Below are 25,108 nucleotides of genomic sequence, written 5' to 3' on the forward strand. Positions count from 1 at the left end.
TCTAAAACATTAAGGACTGGTTTAATAAATGCGTCCATAAGTCCATAAACGCCATGACTGAGACGTGCACACTTTAGTTAAATTTTAACCTGCTATATTGTAGCTGCTGTTATTGTATTATTAATCATGAAACTTATGTATTTTGTTTCAACTGTAACTTGCCCTGGTTAAGGACGTCTGCTAAGTAAATTAAAAATAATACGGCAAAAAGTGTTGTTTGCAGTTAAAATCTGTAGTAATAGCAATAAGGTAATGTTGTGCCATTTAAAATGCATATCTACTAGAACACATCTTGATGATGATTACAATAACAATAATAACAGCAAATATTTATTTTATTGTTGCACATGGAAACGTTTTCTTACAGTAACGTAATGCTTGTCTGAATATAATGTTGTCTATACAAGTTTAGCTCTTCCTAATAACTCTTAACAGAAATGTGTATTTATTACGCGGTCTCCAATAATGTAAAGCAGAAAGAATAAAATAAACACAAAAGTCCTTTCTACGTCAGGCTCTGTCACTTGTAGTGCTGTTTTCTGTCTTTGTTCTTAAAACGAAACACAAACCTAACCCCACAATCGCTCTGCTCCTCCCACAACAGGGGATGGACTTCACAATGGCCTGGTTTTACAAAAAGCTTTGGGACGCGTCCAGCACGCACAATTAAGTGTCAGACTTATTTTGATTTCATGGTCTACTTTGATAATAGGATAAATAAAACATTTTAAAAATAACGAAAGTAAATAAGTGAACCATGTTTTTACTAGGCTATGCTTTGTAAGCCTAGTCACCAGTGCGTTCATTTGTCAAGCAGCATTTACGACCTATTTTGTTGGTTCAATTGACATAACTTGAGGGAAAAAAGTATTTGATCCCCTGCTGATTTTGTACGTTTGCCCACTGACAAAGAAATGATCAGTCTATAATTTTAATGGTAGGTGTATTTTAACAGTGAGAGACAGAATAACAACAAACAAATCCAGAAAAACGCATTTCAAAAAAGTTATAAATTGATTTGCATGTTAATGAGGGAAATAAGTATTTGACCCCTTCCACTTAGTACTTGGTGGCAAAACCCTTGTTGGCAATCACAGAGGTTAGACGTTTCTTGTAGTTGGCCACCAGGTTTGCACACATCTCAGGAGGGATTTTGTCCCACTCCTCTTTGCAGATCCTCTCCAAGTCATTAAGGTTTCAAGGCTGACGTTTGGCAACTCAAACCTTCAGCTCCCTCCACAGATTTTCTATGGGATTAAGGTATGGAGACTGGCTAGGCCACTCCAGGACCTTAATGTGCTTCTTCTTGAGCCACTCCTTTGTTGCCTTGGCTGTGTTTTGGGTCATTGTCATGCTGGAATACCCATCCACGACCCATTTTCAATGCCCTGGCTGAGGGAAGGAGGTTCTCACCCAAGATTTGATGGTACATGGCTCCGTCCATCGTCCCTTTGATGCGGTGCAGTTGTCCTGTCCCCTTAGCAGCAAAACACCCCCAAAGCATAATGTTTCTACCTCCATGTTTGACGGTGAGGATGGTGTTCTTGGGGTCATAGGCAGCATTCCTCCTCCTCCAAACACGGCGAGTTGAGTTGATGCCAAAGAGCTCGATTTTGGTCTTATCTGACCACAACACTTTTACCCAGTTCTCCTCTGAATCATTCATATGTTCATTGGCAAACTTCAGACGGGCCTGTACATGTGCTTTCTTTAGCAGGGGGACGTTGCGGGCGCTGCAGGATTTCAGTCCTTCACGGCGTAGTATGTTACCAATTGTTTTCTTGGTGACTATGGTCCCAGCTGCCTTGAGATCATTAATAAGATCCTCCCGTGTAGTTCTGGGCTGATTCCTCACCGTTCTCATGATCATTGAAACTCCATGAGGTGAGATCTTGCATGGAGCCCCAGACCAAGGGAGACTGACAGTTATTTTGTGTTTCTTCCATTTGCGAATAATCGCACCAACTGTTGTCACCTTCTCACCAAGCTGCTTGGCGATGGTCTTGTAGCCCATTTCAGCCTTGTGTAGGTCTACAATCTTGTCCCTGACATCCTTGGACAGCTCTTTGGTCTTGGCCATGGTGGACAGTTTGGAATCTGATTGATTGATTGCTTGCTTCTGTGGACAGGTGTCTTTTATAAAGGTAACGAGCTGAGAATAGGAGCACTCCCTTTAAGAGAGTGCTCCTAATCTCAGCTTGTTACCTGTATAAAAGACACCTGGGAGCCAGAAATCTTGCTGATTGATAGGGGATCAAATACTTATTTCCCTCATTAATATGCAAATCAATTTATAACTTTTTTGAAATGCGTTTTTCTGGACACCTGGGAGCCATTACCATTAAAATTATAGACTGATCATTTCTTTGTCAGTGGGCAAACGTACAAAATCAGCAGGGGATCAAATACTTTTTTCCCCTCACTGTATAGTAAATCAAAAATTTATTTGATACATTTGCCTTTACATTTCTGTAAAATGCAGTATCAACAAACATCCTATTTCAATCATAGGCTAACTATAGAAATTAACTGCAGTTTGTTTCAGTTTCAGGAAGAAGGGGCACCACTGGTTTAATGGTTAAAATTACCAGTTCAGTGCAAGGTATAATGCTTTTTTCTTTGTCGCAGCCACATACAGCAATCTATGGAGCTTTTGCTTCTTTGTGAGTTTATTTTCAATAAAGGGGTCGTTTAAGAACTACCAGATCCGTCGAAAACACAAGGGAGCATTTAAGAACCGTTTTTCATCATGATCGCGGTTGATTTAAGATACATATAAGGTTCTTTAAGGATCCTTGTTTGCAAGGAACCTTGATAAAAGGTTCTAATAAGATCCTTTAAGGGATCCTCCACAGTACCAACCCTGGGAACCCTAAAAGTTTCTAGTTAGAACCTTTACTTCTTACGAGTGTAAAAATTGTGTTCATACAGAAAGATTTTGGTTTTAAACTTTCCCGTTTGCAAATCATTGCAATATTAGCTTATTACTTTAAGTTGGATAATGTACTGTATCTTATTAAATATGTGCACATGAAAATAAAATAAAACAATACATACTATCCTCTGTATTTTTATAATCTGTAGCTCATCTAAACATAAAGTTAAGTATTTATGTATGTATGTATTCAGAGAAGACATGGGTTGCTGTAACCAGTCAAATTATTATATTCACTCGATAATAAATACTTTAGGTAAGTGTTTAGTACAGACACATAAAAACACCCACCAGTTTAAAACTTTTTCTATATTTTAATATTTCAAAGCCTTTTTTAAAGGAAGAAAAAAAAAAGTCATTTATTTCAACAGTATTTTAAAAATGTGTTACGCTGCATGTACAATATATAGTGTTTAAAATTCTTATTTTACTCTATGCAAAACTGTGGTTAAGCTTTGCCTATTCTAACTATTAATGTTCACATAAAAAAGTATGTTAATGGTAATTTTCATTTCCATACGATTACATAGAGACACAAGACCGACCCTTTCTAATAAACTGCAACATTATTAGCTGAAGCCGTTTTATGTGAGGCTGGAGTTTTATTGATTAAAATAGGTGTGTCTGCTCCTATTGGCTAGAAAGTCTGAAGTGGGTTTGGCACAGTACATGATTGACAGTTGGTCTGTCTCACTGCAGATCAAACATACAGGCAAGCCAGCAGCGTTTTTTTTGTCAAAGCCCGGGAAGCTACTGAGCAGGGGTTAAAGAGCCGCGGCTTGCTGACCCCTGCGCTAGACCATTTGGGCTGATATTTTAATGCAGGCTTAATGTATTGATTTTTTCGGAGGGTTATGTCACCGTGTTCATATTTCATACCAGCAACAGGGGAGCAATCATTCAGTGTGCTAAAACTATTCAAAACATATTTGCGCTGCGCTGCACTATGACAGAAGGAAGACTTTATGGGCTTGCGCACCTGTACATAAATAAGAACCTCAAACTAATGTATGTTTATGGTATTGATGAATTCAGGTGTGACAACAGGAGATTTGCATCACCTAGAAACTCCTACATCAGCAGTGGAAGCAGCTAATTTCCAGTTTTTCGACTACAAAATGGTATTTAATCATTGAATTCATCATTCCTCTTCGCCCTCATTTTGCCACCTCCCCCCTCCCCCTCAACGAATTCCTGGCTACGCCATTGTCTGGAACATTTTCATTCAGCTTGTTTCGTTCAGACTTGGGTCTGTCTGCAGACTCTGCATCTGTGTTTTTGTTTCTTTAAACACATTTTCACTGCTTTATCTTGCCTTTGTGTTAGAAGCAAAATTTCACAAAATCATCTCATTAACGGGGTAATGCCAACCTCGGCCCCTGATTTCAGCTGCCTAATTTGTTTCCCAATCACATTTTTGTCATGCAACTTTACATCAAGAAAAACAAATTAATGCTTTGGCTATGCTGTACAGAACAGTTTTCAAAAATAATTAAAACATTTTGTGCATGTGCACAATTTAACTCACTGACATACTTAGCTGTGCTTAAGGTATTTGCAGCTTATGCAGTTTCGTATTTAACTGTGGGATACAGCATCATGAATACAGTATACACTAAAATTAAAAAAAAAAAAAAAAACTGATGTATGTTGCATAAACCAGTACTTGCGAGTTTTTACAAATGTACAAGTCCACATTACTTAAGCTTAGGAGGGAAGTTCTGAGAAATTTTTATATATATATATATATATATATATATACACATATACATTTCTCAGAACTTCCCTCCTTATGGCCATGTCTGGCAGCAGATAGTTAACCATCCACAAAACATGGATGCGTCTGGACGTTTTTTTTCCAGGATACGTTTTTTTTTATATATATATATTAAAAAAAAAAAAAAAAAAAAAAACGTATCCTGGAAAAAAAACGTCCAGACGCATCCATGTTTTGTGGATGGTTAACTATCTGCTGCCAGACGTGGCCATAAGTGCCCGTCACGCCCACTAAGGAAATACTTCTCTTTCAGCAGCGGAGATGTGTGCTTGACTTGTAGACAGACAGGGAAGAGATCAGCTACATTATGTTGGAAGATATAATCTCAAGTGCCATGTGCGATCACAAAGAAATTAGTTTTATTAGCAGCATGGAGTGAAATCCACGTTTTTAATACACTTGGATATTAACTGTAAGCAGTCATTGTTTCTGTATGTGGATTTCACAGGACCCCGGTGCAGTGCCGTGACTAGTTAAAAATAAACAGAAGGATAATAATCTGATCAGTAGCAGCCGATGTTATTAATATTTAATGAACAACTGGACGGTGTTTCATGTCATTATGTGAATGGTGTGCAGGGACAATCCGCAGAGACAATCAGTATGAAGGTGAACACGATTAAGTTAATGTGTGCCCATTTACAAGTTAAATTAATGAATAAATAAATACAGCAGATCTGGGTTTACCTCTAAAACATTAAGGACTGGTTTAATAAATGTGTCCATAAACGCCATGACTGAAACGTGGACACTTTAGTTAAATTATAACCTGCTATATTGTAGCTGGATGGTTAATCGTGAAACTTGTGTATTTTGTTTCAACTTACCCTGGTTAAGGACATCTGCTAAGTAAATTATAAATAATACGGCAAAAAGTATTGTTTGCAGTTAAAAATCTGCAGAAAGAGTAATAAGTTATGGGAGTCACGTTGTGCCATTTAAAATACATATATACTAGCACACATGATGATGATAATAATACTAAATAGCAAATATGTAATTATTGTTGCACATGGAAACGTATTCTTATGGGAACATGCTTGTCTGAATATAATGTCTACACACGTTTAGCTCTTCCTAATATCTCTTAACAGAAACGTGTATTTATTACGCTGTTTACAATCCTGTAAAGCAGAAAGAATAAAATAGACACAAAAGTCCTTTCCACGTCAGGCTGTATCGCTTGTAGTGTTGTTCTGTCTTTGTTTTTAAAATGAAACACAAACCAAACCCACAGTCGCTGCTCCTCCCATAAGAGGGGATGGGCTTCACAGCAGCCTGGTTTTACAAAAAAGCTCTGGGACGCCTCCGGCACGGCACGGCACGGAGGCTTAAGCCAGTGGAACCGAGGCATTAGGTCCAGTGTTAATTTCGTCAACAAAAACCAAGACGAAAAATATTCGTCAACAACCTATTTTCAGTTGACGATAACTACGATAAGACAAAATACTGTGGGGGAAAAAAAATGATAAAGAATAAATGCCTTCTAATTTTAGTTAACTAAAAAGTGATACAATGAAGATTAAACAAGACTAATGGACATAAATTACAGTGCTTTGCGAGGCGGTAGGTCAGGTAGCTGTTTCTTGGTCCAATCATAATTATGCATGTGTTGACTCATGTTCGTGTATCGCAGTTCTGCGCAGATATGTGCTGCTCCACCAATGGGATTGGTGGGATTCTGCAGATCTGCACAACAGAATGCAACCAGGTTGTACCCAAGCGAGTGTATCACTAAACATTGAATGTGCTTGATGTGGTTTAATGTATTGGGCTTAATCCAAAGTTGATACAGATTGTGTGAAATTAAACACCTGTTCTTTTGTATATAGGACTAGTATTATTATTATTATTATTATAGTAAGTACAGGTCTTGTAATTAGTAATGTTAGGATCTCATTGGTTAACTTATAAGCATAAGGCAAGTTTAGCACTTAAAAGCATGAAGCGCAGTTTTGTTCTAGGGCAATTCCAGCATTATGGATGTGACATTTGCACACAAAATTCAAATGTGTTCTTTCAAAATTCAAAATTATGTGTTGCCACTAAATGTTATTGATAATTTAGATAGTGTTTTTTGGACTCTATCATGTTCAAATTTCAAGGTTCAAAGTTTTACCATTCCTTCTTTATCACCAAAAGAAATGGACAAGTTCTCAAAAATGTGATGTGGAACCTGCACTCAAAACATTTAATGTCATTTCATAAGGACAACTTGGCAGCTCCCCAAAAGCATAGTAAGTAATACCTCAGAAGTGCAGCATTATGGATGTGACACCATCTGAAGTATATTGAAAAAATATTTTGAAACCTTAATAAAAATAAATAAAAAAAACACTTTGAGCTCATTAATTACCTCAGAACCTGACCAATGTCAGTAAGCAGTAAGGCAACCAATCAGATTACAAACACACAAATATGTATTGCTGAAGACCCATACACATTGGAATGTGGGAGGAGTAACTGTCAATCATTTTGTATGCAGCCAATCACTTTACCGGAAAAGCGTGTCAATCACTTTATGTGGCCAATCACCTGCAGAAGATATTTGTTAGTCATTTTGATACGAGAAGATACTTGTCAGTCATTTTGTATGCGGCCAATATTTCTCTCACATATAAAAGTAAGGCGGGAGGAGAAACGAAGAGGAGGGAGGTAACAAATATGTCCTGGGCCCCATTCCTCCTACCTGGTTTAACTAATTCAGGGTAATGAGCCGGATTCAGTTAATACAATAATTTAAGGCAAGCTATCTCTATGTTAATTTACTCAGCTGGACTTTAAACTTGCTTTGAGGAACAGAAAAAGACACTTCAGTCAAATTATCCTGAAAGTTATCTGGCTTACTCAGTTAGCAGCTGCGAGGAACAGGTCCGGGTGTTTCTATGAATTGCGCTGATGTTAGTAAATGGAAAGCTAATTAGGTCGTTAATCAGGAGAGGCAACAGTAAAGCAGCATGTTATTCTTACAATCAGACTGGTTTTAATAACTTGTATATTATTTTTACAATCATTCACTATATATTTATATATACAGCTATGGAAAAAATTAAGAGCCCACTCCAAGTTCAGAAATCAATGTTAAGTGGTCTTTTCAGAGCTATATATTTAAAAGTTAGCTTTAGGCAAGGTTAGTTTGATAGGACAAACCAACCGATGTGACATTATGCTTAAAATTACATTTTAACGAGTTGAGTTTTGAAAAGCATATTGACCCTCACTGTAAACACTTTAGAGGGAAGTAGAATTATCCAAGTACAAGTACACTGTATAGAGCTCCAAGTGTGGGTCCTGTAATCTCATATCCCAAGCCAGACCTACTTGTTAATATAGAATGGAAACATGCCAGCCCTTGTGCTAAATCACTTCTAGCTCACATTAATGGTAATTAATGGTAGCCTAATGATAATGAGTTTGAATTGTATACTGTATGACAGACAGCTAGTTATATAGGTTATAAACCAAAAATAGCCTACTTTAAGTGTTTCTTAAAGCAATTATCATGCATGGTGCGTTGCTCAGTTAATACAAACAATAACTAATGTAAACATAGAAAATAGTTTTTGCAAACTATAAACCTAGATGGCCAATGTTAACACAGAAATAAGAGGACTGATTTCAAATTATTAAAGAACATCATGCTTTATTAACTGAAGATTAAAACATTACAGTTCACATAATACTGTATGTGAAAAGTGAATCTGGCACATCTAATCTTAACATGTTCAAGTATATTAACCAGAAGGTTTAATTTGGAATAGAAAATGTGCCTATAACCCAGCTAACACACAACGCTGTCAAAGTAAATTACATTACTTCAACATTACAACATTATTATTAATACTGTGTGTTAGCAGGGAACATATCTAATGAGGTGCATTTACATGATGTATTTCCATGCTAAATTCATCAAAGTAATGTTAAAGTTTCATGTTCAAACGGCTACATGTCATCATATGCAAGAAAGTTAGTGTTAGCTAGCTCAGTATTAATACAATAAAAACATTTAAATAAAAAATAACGAGTGTGGTGTCATGTGCATCTTTAACTGTATCATATTATAATCAAAAGTAACGTTCACAAGTTTTACCAAAGCTAATGCTTTTTAAAAATAATAATACAAAATTAATTGAAGAAAAAAAAAAGCAAGTGTCATGTAATGTGCATCTTCATCTTAATTGCATATCATATTATACTACATTAAACAAATATTGTCAAGTTACGTGCATGACTGGCAACTCAGGGGTCTTGCACCATTTTTAAAGTCAAATTTAATGCTTTTTAAGACCTCAACAAATATAAGACCCAAAAAATGTCTAAACAACGAAAAGATGACACGCAGCCAGACGTTAACGACGATACTCTTCAAAGCCTTAGGTATTGAAATATGCATTGTGTTTCAATAAACTATATACATAACACTGAAATAATGCACCATTACAAACAATTGAGAAAACACGTTGGCCTCAGGAAAAAACGCTTTGGTGGACACACGGCCTAAGTCGTCCTTTAATCAAACAAATACATGCTAATTAGACGTTTTACCTACCATGCCACTGTGCGTGACAATTTTCCCATCAGCCTTAAACGCACCATCTGCAAATGTAATACCTACAGCAAATTTACAGTAAATTTAAGAATTTATTACCTTAATTTCACAGATTTTATTTTAAGACCTTTTAAGACTTTTTAAGGAGCCGTGAGAACCCTGCAACTGGACTTTCCGCATACATTTTCAGATTTTCCACATAAAAAATTACTGACAAGTATCTTCTGCAGGGGATTGGCAGCATAAAGTGATTGACAAGCTTTTGCGGTAAAGTGATTGGCTGCATACAAAATGATTGACAGTTACTCCTTCCACATTCCAATGTCTCCGGGTCTGCAGCAATACCCTACTCCCTCGTTTCTTCCATCAATGACAAAGCAAGTTGTGGATCACAAAGTAGAAAGTACTAGAAAACCGAGGCAAAAACTTTTGCACACAAACATGTAAAATGGTGGCATGCATGTTGTTGATGTCTCCATCACCCAATTTTTTTATGCACGTTCAATGACCCAATCACCCTATTTTATTCAAGCAACTGCCATGTAGGCTAGAGCGGTGTGCTCCGCTGTAGCCTACATGGCAGTCCCTCGAATAAAATAATTATGTAAAATAACAGTGACAGTTCTGTGTGGTGAAAAACTTTTTATGACTACAAATTGATGGTTCTTTCAGGAAAAATAGGGTGAGGGGGCCATCGAACGTGCATTAAATGTTGTTTTTAATGATTTCCGTGACTTTTCTGAATTTCTCCATTGACTTCCAGCAAAGCAGCTCCAGAGTTAGCACCCACGAAAGGTCACATCTCGATCTCTGAATTCTTGACATAAACTCAATCCACATAATGTTTCTACTTATAGAATAAATTGGGAAATTATGGATTTTTGGTGGAGTTCCCCTTTAAGATCGTGTGTATTTTCAGTTTTAAGGAATGTGTTTGGGTGATCTTAAAACAAATATTCAACAACATTTCAAATGATACCTTATAGATTTTCTGGTGTGATATAATACATCAAGTATGGCATAAAAATTTGTGATTATTGATTTTAATTTATATTTTGCTTTTACATTGTAAGACATTATTTGCAATCACATCTCATGAAGCTTAGTATTTCTTTAGGACACGGTCACATTGATAAAGCCGGTCATATCCATAATGATAATTTGGGCAATTTGTATAAATATATTTTTTATATATCTCGTAAGATAAGTTTAACAAAGTTAGCTTTGCAGAGAAAGTTTGAAAATAATAGTGCAGTATACAACTTTTAGAAAAACTTTACCAAGAAAATGTTATAAATGTGACATTTGCATTATTTATAAACACCATTATTTTAAACTGTTATAACCGTTTCCTTTTATCGGCAAAATGTAGTAGTATCATCTTTCTATTACATACCCACTGAGTTCGAATTGGGCATATTTATGAAACTATACATAAAACAGTTATCCTACATTTGAAACCTAAAAATGTATGAAAATTAGACTTCTGTAAATGTTGCTTTATTGTGTTTATAGTTACTTTAAAAGCTTGTACTGTAAACAAAAAGCACAAAGTGAACCAAAATAATAATGCACAAATATACTCCTTTTAGTAAAAACTGAGAAAGATTATCTGGATATAGGCATTTTTACTTTTTCATGAAGAGGCTCACTTGATCTAGGAATTGCCCTATTTGCTTTATATGTTAAACTAAACTTTTGTTTTCCAAATCAAACTTTCCACTTCAAAAAATATACATTTGCTTTATGGGGATCACCATGCAATAGAAAGGGTTGTTGTCCCTAAAATACTATTTTATTAAGCCTTTTGCTTACTATGAGAAGTGTAGATTAAGACAGGGTTACATTAATGGTTCAAGGAAATGTAATGAGCCATGGCAGGAAGCAATGGGGAAAGCACAGGCATAATGAGAGACGTAGGCACTGCAAAAAGAAGTTTGTTGCAGTGAACAGTTAGAAAGAGACTTACACTGGTGACTCTGCGGTAGATCTGGGCCGCATTCTGACACTCTGAGTACGGGTACTCTGAGGTAGCCATCTCCAACATACACATCCCAAAGGCATAAACATCCACTGACTCGTCGTACTTCTCCTCATACATCTCAGGGGCCATGAACTCGGGGGTACCTTAAATTAAAAGAACGATTCAGACTAAGTGCCTCAGAGAGCAGACTGCGCTGGCCTGCTCACCGAGGAAGGGGGGGAGGAACGCGGAGAGTGGTGGAGACGCTGACGATGACCTGTAAGGAAAGAGACAGAAAAGCAGAGGCAAAAAAAAGAAAGGAAAATAAAAAAAAAAAAGAAAAAAAAAAAAAAAGAGGAGGAGAAGCTGGGCTAAGTTAGTCTGTAATGAATGAGGCACATGTTTCCCTGTGCAGGGGCTTTTTTGCTGGTGTACTGAACATACTGTGCTGCCCAAATGAACACACTACTGTCTTTAAAATGTAAAAAATAAATAAACATTTTTTTTATGTATTGAAAGGATGAGAGGAAAAATCTTAGGAAAGAATGTTGGCCAAACATGTAGATGCTGAAAAGAACTGCACCCACCCCCTCCTAGATCAAAAACCAAAAGCACTGGCTTTGTAATTAAGCATGTTATTTCACATATAAACAGTAGCACAATTTAAAGGGCCTCCTTTACTTTTTTCTATGCTGAGTTAGGTTAAAGAAACAAACAAATTAGAGAAAAGTAAAGGACTAGCTATGGAACAAAACAAGAGCAAAACCTTACCTTTTAAGATACAGGCTCAAAAATATAAGTTCGCTTTGACTTACCTTTTTCAACCTGTTATGGGAAAAGATTAAAATTAAGCAGATCCCAAAGCTAGCAACCGACCAGCAATGTTCAGAACACCTCAAAAAGTGGTAAGAAAAAGGCCTTGCACAGAAAAACTAAAAAACTGTTTGTAAATTTGAATGAATTTCTTGAATAGGTCACATAGTGCTCAGTCACTTACCAGAAGCAATTGCTTTCATACTTACTTTCTGAACTGCAGTACATAATTTAATCCTTACTGCAGATTGAGGGAGAGAGTTGAGGTAACAGCCTACAGTCAAAAAAATACTCAAGAATGTAAAAAAAAAAAAATTGATTAAAGTAAAGTAGCAGATAGATGGCCAGACAGAAATAAATCATGTGATCTGAAACACTTTGGGGAGCAGAAATAAAAAAAATCTCATGAACCAGAACCTTTAAAACATTATTAACATCTTCACAGTCAAGTAATAAACAGACCACTGGTTTTAATCATGGGAAGAACCAAAGTATCTAAAAACCACAGTGGAAAATATTACTCCCATTAAACCATTTTCATTCTTCTGTTGATAACTATTTGGAAGTAACAGAACAATCTATTTTCTTAGAAACACTTTGGCAAATTGGATGGCATTAGGTTTCTTAATAAAACCTGCACTATCATTTATTCCAAGAGAAAGATTAAATTTGAACTCCTACAAAATAGGGAGTCTACATTTTCCACCTGTTGCCTTTCAGTGATTCTAAAGCATTTTCAACTTAACTGGACAGCCCATTAAAAAAGGAAATATGAAATTTAGATTAGAGGTTGACTTTTTTAGTCAAATTATAGTTTGATTAAATTTTAATTATACTCCAGTTAAAACTTTAGACCGTCCAAACCATGTACTTTCCACCCAGTTTCTTCAGAAACTGATAAAGCTCTCAGCTACAAGTTGTGAGAGAAGTATAACCTGACAGATTGAAAACTATGGTCTGCTTATGAGAACTGACTAAATATGAGCATTCAAAACAGTGCATCATGAATTTAAAATATATTTTCTATATCAGTCCCCTAAAACAAACAAAATATATTTTAAATTCAACCAGCTGTTATCAGAATTCCTTAGTCAATTTCAAGGTGAAGCATGCAGGTCTCGGCATGAACAGGAGTGACATACCTATGACACTCTTTGCAAAGGATGCCCTCTTAAGGGTGGCCAAGCCCAGGTCTCCGATCTTGACAGAGCCAGTGGGACCGGTGATGAAGATGTTGTCACATTTGAGATCCCGATGGATTATGGGAGGGGTCCTTGTGTGCAGGAACTGCAGGCCTTTCAGGATTTGCCTACACCAGCTGCGCAGAACTTTGATCTTCATGACCTTGAAGCGCTTCAAATATCTGTCAACCAAAAACATAAAAGGAGTTTAACACATCCATACTGATCTGAACTCCCTCTTACACCACGCATTACACCTACCATGCTTGGTTTTGGAAACTAAAATGGCTGACCAATGTCATATGCTCAAAAACTCCTGCAATCTCATGGCTTTAAACAGTTAAGAACAATTCTAGCACAGATGACTGCAGTACAACAAGTTAGCATTTTAAAAAGAGACAGGCTTCCAATATTCTCAGAATTTGATTGTATAAAGTGTGTTTATTGACACTGACCATCGTTTAACTGTCTGCAGTATAATTTTTAAAATTGGCAAATCAAAGGGGACAATATTTTATAGTGGTACTGATGTCATTGCTATAAGTGTAAAGATGAGAAAACAGGCACTTGGAATAATCTATGATAAGAGCATGTCTGTCTTTACTTGTATTTACTCAGTGTTGGGCAACTATTGACTTGGAGGGTCTAGAAAATAACACACAGCAGTAAATGACTGACAACTAAGGTGCAACAAAGACCCCGTTCCAGAGTCTCCCTGGACCCAGACTGCCCATAACTGACTAACAAAGTCGTTTTTTGGGCGGTTTAGTCAAAGGAACTCCTTCCTTGAGCAAAGAGTAATATTAACTGAAGAGTGACTTCACTGTGCTCCCTGTTGGATAGTTTTTCCATTCTAGAAAAAAGGGAATGAAGAAAAAAAAAAAAAAAAAAACTCCAAGGAAGGAAAAGCGGTGAACCGGCGACAGGGTCACGGGCGGCCAAGGTTCATTGATGCACGTGGGGAGCGAAGGCTGGCCCGTGTGGTCCGATCCAACAGATGAGCTACTGTAGCTCAAATTGCTGAAAAAGTTAATGCTGGTTCTGATAGAAAGGTGTCAGAATACACAGTGCATCACAGTTTGTTGCATATGGGGCTGTGTAGCTGCAGACCAGTCAGGGTGCCCATGCTGACCCCTGTCCACTGCCGAAAGCGCCTACAATTGGCACGTGAGCATCAGAACTGGACCATGGGGCAATGGAAGAAGGTGGCCTGGTCTGATGAATCACGAGTTCAAGGTGTTGACTTGGCCTCCATATTCCCCAGATCTCAATCCAATTGAGCATCTGTGGGATGTGCTGGCCAAACAAGTCTGATCCATAGAGACCCCATCTCACAACTTACAGGACTTAAAGGATCTGCTGCTAACATCCTGGTGCCACAGCACACCTTCAGAGGTCTAGTGGAGTCCATGCCTCGATGGGTCAGGGCTGTTATGACAGAAAAAGGGGGACCTACACAATATTAGGCAGGTGGTCATAATGTTATGGCTGATCAGTGTATATAAATATAGACGGGTGACAAATTAAAGGAAAAAATCAACAAAGTTTCTCAGTTAGGTGTTGGGCCACCACGAGCCACCAGAACAGCTTTAATACACCTTGGCATAGATTCTATTAGTCTCTAGAACTGTACTGGAGGGATGGAACAAGATTCTTCCCAAAACATTTGGCGTTTTGATGATGGTGGTGGAGAGTGCTGTCTAACACGTCAGTCCAAAATCTCCCATACAGTGCCTTGCATAAGTATTCATCCCCCTTGGCATTTTTCCTATTTTGTTGCATTACAACCTGTAATTTAAATGAATTTATATTTGGATTTCATGAAATGGACTTACACAAAGTAGTCCAAATTGGTCAAGTGAAATGAAAAAAATAACTTGTTTTAAAACATTCTAAAAAATAAAAAAGCGAAAAGTGGTGCATGCAAATGTATTCACCCGCTTTGCTATGAAGCCCCTAAATAAGATCTGGAGCAACCAATTATCTTCAGAAGTCACAGAGTCCACCTGTGTGCAATCTAAGTGTCACATGATCTCAGTATATATACACCTGTTCTGAAAGTCCCCAGAGTCTGAAACACCACTGAGCAAGGGGCACCACCCAGCAAGCAGCACCATGAAGACCAAGGAGCTCTCCAAACAGGTCAAGGACAAAGTTGTGGAGAAGTACAGATCAGGGTTGGGTTATAAAAAAATATCCGAAACTTTGAACACCCCATGGAGCACCATTAAATATGGCACCACAACAAACCTGTCAAGAGAGGGCTGCCCACCAAAACTCATGGACCAGGCAAGGAGGGCATTAATCAGAGAGGCAACAAAGGGACCATATATAACCCTGAAGGAGCTGACAGGGAAGAGTGACCAGAAAAAAGCCATTGCTTAAAGACAAAAATAAGCAAACACGCTTGCTGATCGCCAAAAGGCATGTGGGAGACTCCCCAAATGTATGGAAGAAGGTACTCTGGTCAGATGAGACTAAAATTGAGCATTTTGGCCATCAAGGCTATGTCTGGCACAAACCCAACACCTCTCAACACCCAGAGAACACCATCCACAGCATGATGCTGCCACCACCATGCTTCACTGTGGGGATGTTTTTCCATCGGGAGGGACTGGGAAACTGGTCAGAATTGAAGGAATGATGGTGTTAAATATAGGGAAACCTGTTTCAGTCTTCCAGAGATTTGAGACCTTCCAGCAGGACAATGACCCTAAGCATACTGCTAAAGCATCACTCGAGTGGTTTATGGGGAAACATTTAAATGTCTTGGAATGGCCTAGTCAAAGCCCAGACTTGAATCTAATTGAGAACCTATGATCTGATTTAAAGATTGCTGTACACCAGTGGAACCCATCCAACTTGAAGGAGCTGGAGCAGTTTTGCTTTGAAGAATGGGCAAACACACCAGTGGCTGGATGTGCCAAGCTTATAGAGATGTACCCCAAGGTGGCTCTACAAAGTATTGACTTGGGGGGGTGAATAGTTATGCACGTTCAAGTTGTTGGTTATTTTTTTCCTTATTTATTGTTTTGCATCTTCAAAGTGGTAGGCGTGTTGTGTAAATCAAATGATACAAACCTAAAAAAAAAAAAAATTCCAGGATGTAAAGGCAACAAAAAAAGAAAAATGCCAAGGGGGGTGAATACTATCGCAAGGTAGGTAGGTGTTCATTTGGGTTGAGATCTGGTGACTGCGAAGGTCATAGCATATGATTCACATCATAAGAACATAAAGTTTACAAACGAAAGGAGGCCATTCGACCCATCGTGCTCATCAGGTGTCCATTAATAACTGAGCAATCCAAGGATCTTATCCAGTCTGACTTTAAATGTTCCCAAATTTTCAGCTTCAACCACATCGCTAAGGGAGTTTGTTCCAGATTGTGACAACTCTCTGTGTGAAGAAGGGTCTCCTGTTTTCCATTTTGAATGCCTTGAAGCCCAATTTCCATTTGTGTCCATTTGTCCCTGCTGGCTTGATGTGGCCAATGCCCTTCATGATTTTGAAAACTTGAATCAAATCCCCACGCAGTCTTCTCTGTTCGAGGGTGAAAAGGTTCAGTTCCCTCAAACTCTCCAAGTAGGACATTCCCTTCAAATAAGTCTGGTCGCTCTCCTCTGAACTGCCTCTAGAGCAGCGATATCTTTCTTGAAGTGTGGTGCCCAGAACTGTACACAGTATTCCAGATGAGGTCTAACCAGTGCATTGTACAGTCTTAACATTACTTCCCTTACTCTAAATTCTACACTTTTGACTAGGGCTGGGCGATATGACCAAAGACATTCAAACTACAAGTATTTCGTTAATCATTAAATATGCAAAACTAACACAAATACCACATGCAGGCTGTCATGGTAGAATGCAACACATTACAGCGCAAGTGTTGGGTGATTACTATTACGTGTGTTATGTTGTTACGGGATTATATATATATATATATATATATATATATATATATATATATATATACACACACACACACAGTATGATTTACTGTCACATAACAACAACAACACAAATAATAGTAATCACACAACACATGCGCTGTAAAATTATATAGATTCAGGTAGATTTACCACATCCGGGTTTATGTGAGGTTTCTTCTCCGTCGCATTTCGATTCTACTTACCGGTACAGCACGTGTTAATACAAAATAGTTGTAATAATAATAAAAACTGTTGTACCACTTCACCATTTTAATAAAAAGAAAATGAAACTTTCTGCATCTGTTTGCATTGCTTTCCAATATATTAAAATGCAAACAAACTTTATTATTCTTTAATTTTATACAAATTATATACATCTAAATTAGCGGGGGTGAGGGTGCGATCGCGTATTGTCGGGTTGCTTGCAGATCGCCTTTAGCCCGGCGACGAGACTGGGGTGGAACGTGTGTACTTGTGCATTAAAGTATCTTTTGGTTATTTTGGTTATTCTGTGTCGAGTTCACTCTCCTCCATGTTTTGTTTGTGTTTCTGAATGCACATTTCTTGCCTGCATCCGACACGTGTGGAAGAACCGGGAAGAACGCAAAGCATCGTCCAAATGACGAAAAATATTGCCGTAAATATTTGCGACACCACGAAATAAACAATAGAGCATAATATGAAATTATATATATCGTGTGACGATACTTTTGACAATATACCCTAGCAGTTTGTTTGCCTTTTTTATTGCTTACCCACATTCACATTATTTGGATGGGAAAGTGAGGAGTCCACATAGACTCCTCGGTCTTTCTCATGTGTTACATCTTCCAGTTCTATTCCTCCCATAGTGTAATTATAGTGGACATTTGTATTACCTGTATGTAATACCTTGCAATTGTCCACACTGAATTTCATTTGCCAGGTGAATATTAAGTCCCTTTGAATAACCTGTGCTGCTGAGATTTTATCAGCTGAGCCATTTACTTTAGTATCATCTGCAAATTTGACAAGTTTGCTAACTATCCTAGAGTTCTGATCATTAATATAGATTAGAAAAAGCAAATGCCCTAATACTGATCCCTGTGTAACTCCACTAACAACCTCACTCCAGTTAGAAGCAACTCCTCTTATCGACACCCTGTTTCCTATACATCAACCAGTTCATCATCCATGTATTTACATTACCCTGAATGCCTACAGCTTCCAATTTTAGGATCAGTCTGGAATCAGCATGGAATCAATCAGTATGGAACCATATCAAAAGCTTTCTGAAAATCTACACTGTCAGATGACTTTCAAGATCAAGCTTTCACATGTGACAAGTGAGAAACAGATATCATGACATTTCTCGTGCACTAAACACTCATGGCAAACAAACGGTGAGCTGTTTTGTTCTAAAGCACTCATGACAACGGCCAGGCAAAAGAGAGCAGGTGCATGTTTTTTTAAATAAATAAAACTAAAGCAAGGCAAAGCAAATTCCATTACTGAGTGCAGAGAGAGAAGCAGATTACATACAGTAAACTTCACAGGACCTCATGGATATCACAGGCTACAAATAAAGATTACATTTTTCACAAAGGCTGATGTTTCTTTCATTGAGCCTTAAACATTCCTGCTATAGTCTTGTATACTACCATTATGGTTCTATAGTACTTTCCTTGTTTGTTTATTACAACTGGTTCTTCCTGGAAAGCAGCAACTGAAGAGATCTCAGGACTGTTTGCCAGGAACTAGAAACAACAGAAAATGTTTTTCTTTTTTACAGTGGCCAGATTTAGGAGGATTTTTTGAAAGAGATTTAAGTGTCTCTTTCCAGGAAGAGTACACAGTAAGTAGATGGATGTGGCAGGAAGCTGAGCAAATGAGAGTGACAATGAGTGGATGTACAGTGTAACATTAACACGCTTCATATACACTCCCGGAATATCAACATTTTGAAAGTGGTTTTCAGAAGCAATGGGCCTGATTATAGGAATACTAAGTTCTCAAGACAAACATAACCAGAACGGATCCCTTTAGGGTGGTTAACATCAAAACAAAGTGAAGATAAGCTTTAACAGAAAATACAATGTGAGGAGTACGTTCCACATCAGGAAAAGGGTTAAAGAAAAAATGGAGAGGACCTTCATTATTCTGAAAAGGAATAGAAGTAAAGGTATTCAACAGGAGAATGGCTAAAAGTAGCATTCCCTTCATTGTTAACGTACGTGCGATCAAGCATTAAAAAAAAAAAAAAAAGCTGGTTTGTAAACCGGCTTCCTTTACCAATTTGAAAAAGGCTAATTTCTGTTGTAATTCTTGAGGGGTTGGTACATATTGAGGAAAAACAAAATAAAAATTGTAATTGCAGTCAGTTCCACACAAAGGTTATGTTGTACTTAATTTCAAAAACCAAAGCTCGGTACAAAATTGTGGATGTAGGTTTGAGATCTCAAAAGCACACTCACGTCTTCAGCGTTCCAGATGTCATAAGCTCAGTCACCAGCACGATGCATTTCTTCCCCTTCAGCGGAGACTCCCAGGAATCATAGAAGCGGACAATGTTGGGGTGCTGGAGCCCCTTCAGCATCCCTGCCTCCTCCTTAAAGCGCTGCCTCTCTGACCGGGACAGCTTGCGGTCCTAATCAGAACAGAAGAAACACAAACAAAAATGAAGACATTGCGTAGTGTGTTCTGTTTTGCAGCATAGAGGGCTTTAATCCCCTCAATATCCTGTGTGTATCCTTAACAGGGCTAATGTTTCCCCATTTAAGCTTGATAGCAGCCAGCCCTATCCAAAGATAAAATACACATGAATCAAGTTGTTCAAGACATCCTGTGTAACATTAACATCATCGTGACTGTTGTATATTGTATGGATTGATACACAAAATGGCACCTTTCTATATTATAACCGATGCATCATATTTTATTCTAAACATGTAAAATAAATTTAAAATGTTGTAAGTAGTTACAGTGAGGGAAAAAAGTATTTGATCCACTGCTGATTTTGTACGTTTGTCCACTGACAAAGAAATGATCAGTCTATAATTTTAATGGTAGGTGTATTTTAACAGTGAGAGACAGAATAACAAGAAAACAATCCAGAAAAACGCATTTCAAAAAAGTTATAAATTGATTTGCTTGTTAATGAGGGAAATAAGTATTTGATCCCCTATCAATCAGCAAGATTTCTGGCTCCCAGGTGTCTTTTATACAGGTAACGAGCTGAGATTAGGAGCACTCTTAAAGGGAGTGCTCCTAATCTCGGCTCGTTACCTGTATAAAAGACACCTGTCCACAGAAGCAATCAATCAATCAGATTCCAAACTCTCCACCATGGCCAAGACCAAAGAGCTGTCCAAGGATGTCAGGGACAAGATTGTAGACCTACACAAGGCTGGAATGGGCTACAAGACCATCGCCAAGCAGCTTGGTGAGAAGGTGACAACAGTTGGTGCGATTATTCACAAATGGAAGAAACACAAAATAACTGTCAGTCTCCCTCGGTCTGGGGCTCCATGCAAGATCTCACCTCGTGGAGTTTCAATGATCATGAGAACGGTGAGGAATCAGCCCAGAACTACACGGGAGGATCTTGTTAATGATCTCATGGCAGCTGGGACCATAGTCACCAAGAAAACAATTGGTAACACACTACGCCGTGAAGGACTGAAATCGTGCAGCGCCCGCAAGGTCCCCCTGCTCAAGAAAGCACATGTACAGGCCCGTCTGAAGTTTGCAAATGAACATCTGAATGAATCAGAGGAGAACTGGGTGAAAGTGTTGTGGTCAGAAGAGACCAAATTCGAGCTCTTTGGCATCAACTCAACTCGCCGTGTTTGGAGGAGGAGGAATGACCCCAAGAACATCATCCCCACCGTCAAACATGGAGGTGGAAACATTATGCTTTGGGGTGTTTTCCTGCTAAGGGGACAGGACAACTGCACCGCATCAAAGGGACGATGGACGGGGCCATGTACCGTCAAATCTTGGGTGAGAACCTCCTTCCCTCAGCCAGGGCATTGAAAATGGGTCGTGGATGGGTATTCCAGCATGACAATGACCCAAAACACACAGCCAAGGCAACAAAGGAGTGACCCAAGAAGAAGCACATTAAGGTCCTGGAGTGGCCTAGCCAGTCTCCAGACCTTAATCCCATAGAAAATCTGTGGAGGGAGCTGAAGGTTCGAGTTGCCAAACGTCAGCCTCGAAACCTTAATGACTTGGAGAGGATCTGCAAAGAGGAGTGGGATCCCTCCTGAGATGTGTGCAAACCTGGTGGCCAACTACAAGAAACGTCTGACCTCTGTGATTGCCAACAAGGGTTTTGCCACCAAGTACTAAGTCAAAGGGGTCAAATACTTATTTCCCTCATTAACATGCAAATCAATTTATAACTTAGATGATGCTAAAGATTTAAACATGTAATTGGGTAAAGAATTGTACCACTTCTACAACATTCACAAATGTGGGTCTAAAACTGCCACAATAGTCAGCAATTGGAGGCTGTTGAGAAGTACAAGATACCACCGACTAACAATGATCATATTCTAAACAAACTACATTTTTAAGTAGTCCTTTGTCTTATTAAACATAATACAGAATCCCAATGAACGGTTTATGCTCAATGGTCTTGATCAAGTAAGGACTACAAACCTTATCTCACTACATGTTTTCATACTTGATATTTCTCCAACCCTCATTTTGTTTTATAAAATCAGGCTTTAAAACGGTTTATTTTACATTATGAGAGTTGAGTTGCCTTTCAGATAGATTGATTTGGGTATCAGCTGCTTTACAAAGAGGCAAGAGAGTAAGACTGATCCAAGCACAATGCAGTCCTTCAGTTTCACACCACTAAGCACAGGCTTCAGAGATCCGTCATCCCAATTCTAGATGGAGGGGTTGGCTTTCAGGAGATTCAGGAGAATTAATACAATTATTTTTTTACATTTTTTTTTAATGACTGGTAGGGAATGTCAGAAGAGAAAAGTAAAACCATGTCTAATACACAGCAAGTTTTAGAGAGAGGACTGACTGCTGCTGAATGCATGGACATGATAAGGGAAGTGGAAAAGTTTACAGCTTTCAAGGCAATGGAAGGACTGTTTTGGTACTTAAACCAATATTGAAATTTTGGTACCTTAGAAAATAGATATACCTTTAAAAGGTCAAAAGCCTGGTTTTGGTATACACTTCCAGAATGCTAAGCTAAGTGCCTAGAAAAACTGATAGATGACTGAGAATTACACCAATATTGTGAATGAACTTTAGAAAGTTTACAAAGGAGGCCATTCAACCCATCGTGCTCGTTTGGTGTCCAGTAATAAGTGATCCAAGGATACTATCCAGTCTATTTTTAAATGACTGGATAGTATCCTTGGAAAACATGTGGAAAGATTAAGAGGTTTTGATTATGTTAGATTGTTATTCTAATGTCACACAACAGCCTCTGCAATAGTGCTCCAACTGGGCAGCCACTGGCTCAGCTCTAGGTTTAAAATTAAGTTTAGGAAACCGTTTCTCTGATCAGGCAGGAAAGAACCAATAGGACCTGTGCCACCCTGGGTGCCAGGCAGAGCAGTCAGTGACTACTATCACTGTCATAATATCAGGGGAGTGGAAGACACAATCTCAGCAATTACTTGAAACTAAGGTTTATGTAAAGTATCCTTCATCCAGCTGACAGGATTTCTGCAAACTGGCAGAGAGAGGTTGGTTTATTGTTTACAACAGGTAGACAAACTTAGCAATTTGCAGTGCCTATTTGTATTCCAGTGAGCTTGTCAAAATTCTCCAAATAAGTTCCATGGAGAAAGGGAATGAAGCAGACAGCACCCATTGTCTGAGCCTTTCAGAGTTCACCATCTCCTCTGAATCACACCGATTCTGGCAACCACGTGATGCCATTTTGTGCAGCATCGGAGTATTGAAACAGAGGCAGACAGCAGCCTACCAAACAAATCAGGCATTTATTTTTCTGTTAAAAAAAAAAACAAAAACAAAAAAAACAGGGCTTGTACGCATTCTGTAATTCTATGCAAAAAAAAAAAAAAAAAGAATAAAGCAATGGCTGGTTACAACAAACAAACCCAGAGAAGAGAGATACCTAAAATAAGCTTTAGTTGAATACAAATTCAGGATTTCCCCCCCAAAAAAAAATGTGTTATAAAGATAAGACAAATGATTCATGTTTGAATAAGTTAACCCCAAAACAAGCAAAGCCCATTTCCCTAGATGGGACAAACTTGATATTAATTTGCTGTGTACTGGAGGGAAATTAAAAAAAAAAAAAAAAGAAAAATTAAGAGTCTACATGGACTCCTCACTTTCTCCATCCAAAACAAAGTAGGGAAACAATAAAAAAAAGGCAAACAATGTTAGGGTATATTGTCAAAAGTGAAGAATTTAAAACAAGGGAAGTAATGTTAAGACTGTACAATGCACTAGTTAGATCTCATCTGGAATACTGTGTGCAGTTCTGGGCTCCACACTTCAAGAAGGATATCGCTGCTCTAGAGGCAGTTCTGAGGAGAGCAACCAGACTTATTCCAGGTCTGAAGGGAATATCCTACTCGGAAAGACTACGTGGGGATTTGATCCAAGTTTTCAAAATCATGAAGGGCACTGACCACATCAAACCAGCAGGGACAAATGGACACAAATGGAAAATGGGCTTCAAGGCATTCAAGACGGAAAACAGGAGACACTTGTTCACACAGGAAGTTGTCACAATCTGAAACAAACTCCCCAGTGACATGGTTGAATTTGACAATTTGGGAACATTTAAAAATAGACTGGACAGTATCCTTGGATCACTTAGTTATTAATGGACACCAAAAGAGCTCGATGGGTCGAAAAGCCTCCTCTCGTTTGTAAACTTACATTCTCAAGTTGAAATTAAGTCAACATCTAAAGGAATTTAATCGTCAGCTCAAAATAAGGATATGAAAGCATACAGCATACTTCTAAACTTGTGGGGCATAAATTAATTCAATTTCCACAAATATTAGGCTACATATTCATGCAGATGTGAGTCCTGGATCAAGCTGATTATCTGTGGCCTGGATTACTGGCAGTACATGGCAGCGTATTCAGTCTGCTTGGCAAAGGAAACTGCAGAGGCAGTTCTGCAAGGCATTAGTTTTATAGACTGTTACAGACTGACTGTCCCTGGTACAATTTTATGGATGTAGGCCTATTTCATAAACTGAAAATGTAGATGACATTAGCTGAACAGGTTGATTGGGCAGTGGTAGGTAATTCAGATGTAGTTGGTTAAAAACAAAACAAAAAACAATTGCACGCACACATGAAAATGTAATGTTTTGGTTTCTATTGAAAAAGTAATTTGGCTAGCTCAGAATATTCAGTGTATAGGTTTCAGAAATCGATGCGACATTTAGACAGACATGCTGTTCAAAATGAAAATATAATCACATAATAAGCCTGGCAAAATGGGATGTCTTATTCAGGTAAATCATGCAAATTGATGTGGTATTTTACTGGTAATGTGGTCCAAGAGATGCTTGTTTGGATTGCAGGCTGACATGCAACTATCATGGTGGCTGACTTACAGTACTGATAAAGAATAATGCCTCAATTGTACTGACATTGGTAGTTTTATTTTATATTGTAAGCTTCAGTTCATACAGACTGTACACTAGATTGTATTATATAAATAAAAACTCCATAAAATATTGTAGTATCATATAGGCTACTTCAAACTTAATGGAAAATGGAGAAATGCACCAAAACAGAGATCTATTACACAGTGTTAAATAAAATGACAGCTAAAACTACAATTTAAAATTATATTTCAATTTCCCTGTTCAGTACAATGAACAGAATTGATTTTTCATGACATATTTTCCAACTGTTATGTGTTCACTATGAAAATAAATGAAATGAATGCCAATACTACATCTGGAATGATGACTGATCTAAATTAACTGACCAGTGTGTCAACACTG

At 38.0% G+C, this 25,108-nt stretch overlaps 1 protein-coding gene across 7 annotated transcripts in view; it reads right to left on the bottom strand.

Moving 5' to 3' along the window:
• Window positions 1-25,108, bottom strand: part of LOC136772021 (serine/threonine-protein kinase WNK1) — a 182,483-nt gene that overhangs the window by 90,058 nt on the left and 67,317 nt on the right. For all 7 annotated transcript variants that reach the window (XM_066724672.1, XM_066724674.1, XM_066724675.1 and 4 more), the window contains exons 3-5: window positions 19,601-19,773; window positions 13,180-13,400; window positions 11,231-11,388 (exon numbers count right to left, since the gene is read on the bottom strand). In XM_066724672.1, coding sequence (XP_066580769.1) covers window positions 11,231-11,388; window positions 13,180-13,400; window positions 19,601-19,773 — 552 coding nt within the window. The remainder of the gene's footprint in view (window positions 1-11,230; window positions 11,389-13,179; window positions 13,401-19,600; window positions 19,774-25,108) is intronic.

Source organism: Amia ocellicauda, chromosome 15 (assembly GCF_036373705.1).
Source record: "Amia ocellicauda isolate fAmiCal2 chromosome 15, fAmiCal2.hap1, whole genome shotgun sequence".
Taxonomy (NCBI): domain Eukaryota; kingdom Metazoa; phylum Chordata; class Actinopteri; order Amiiformes; family Amiidae; genus Amia; species Amia ocellicauda.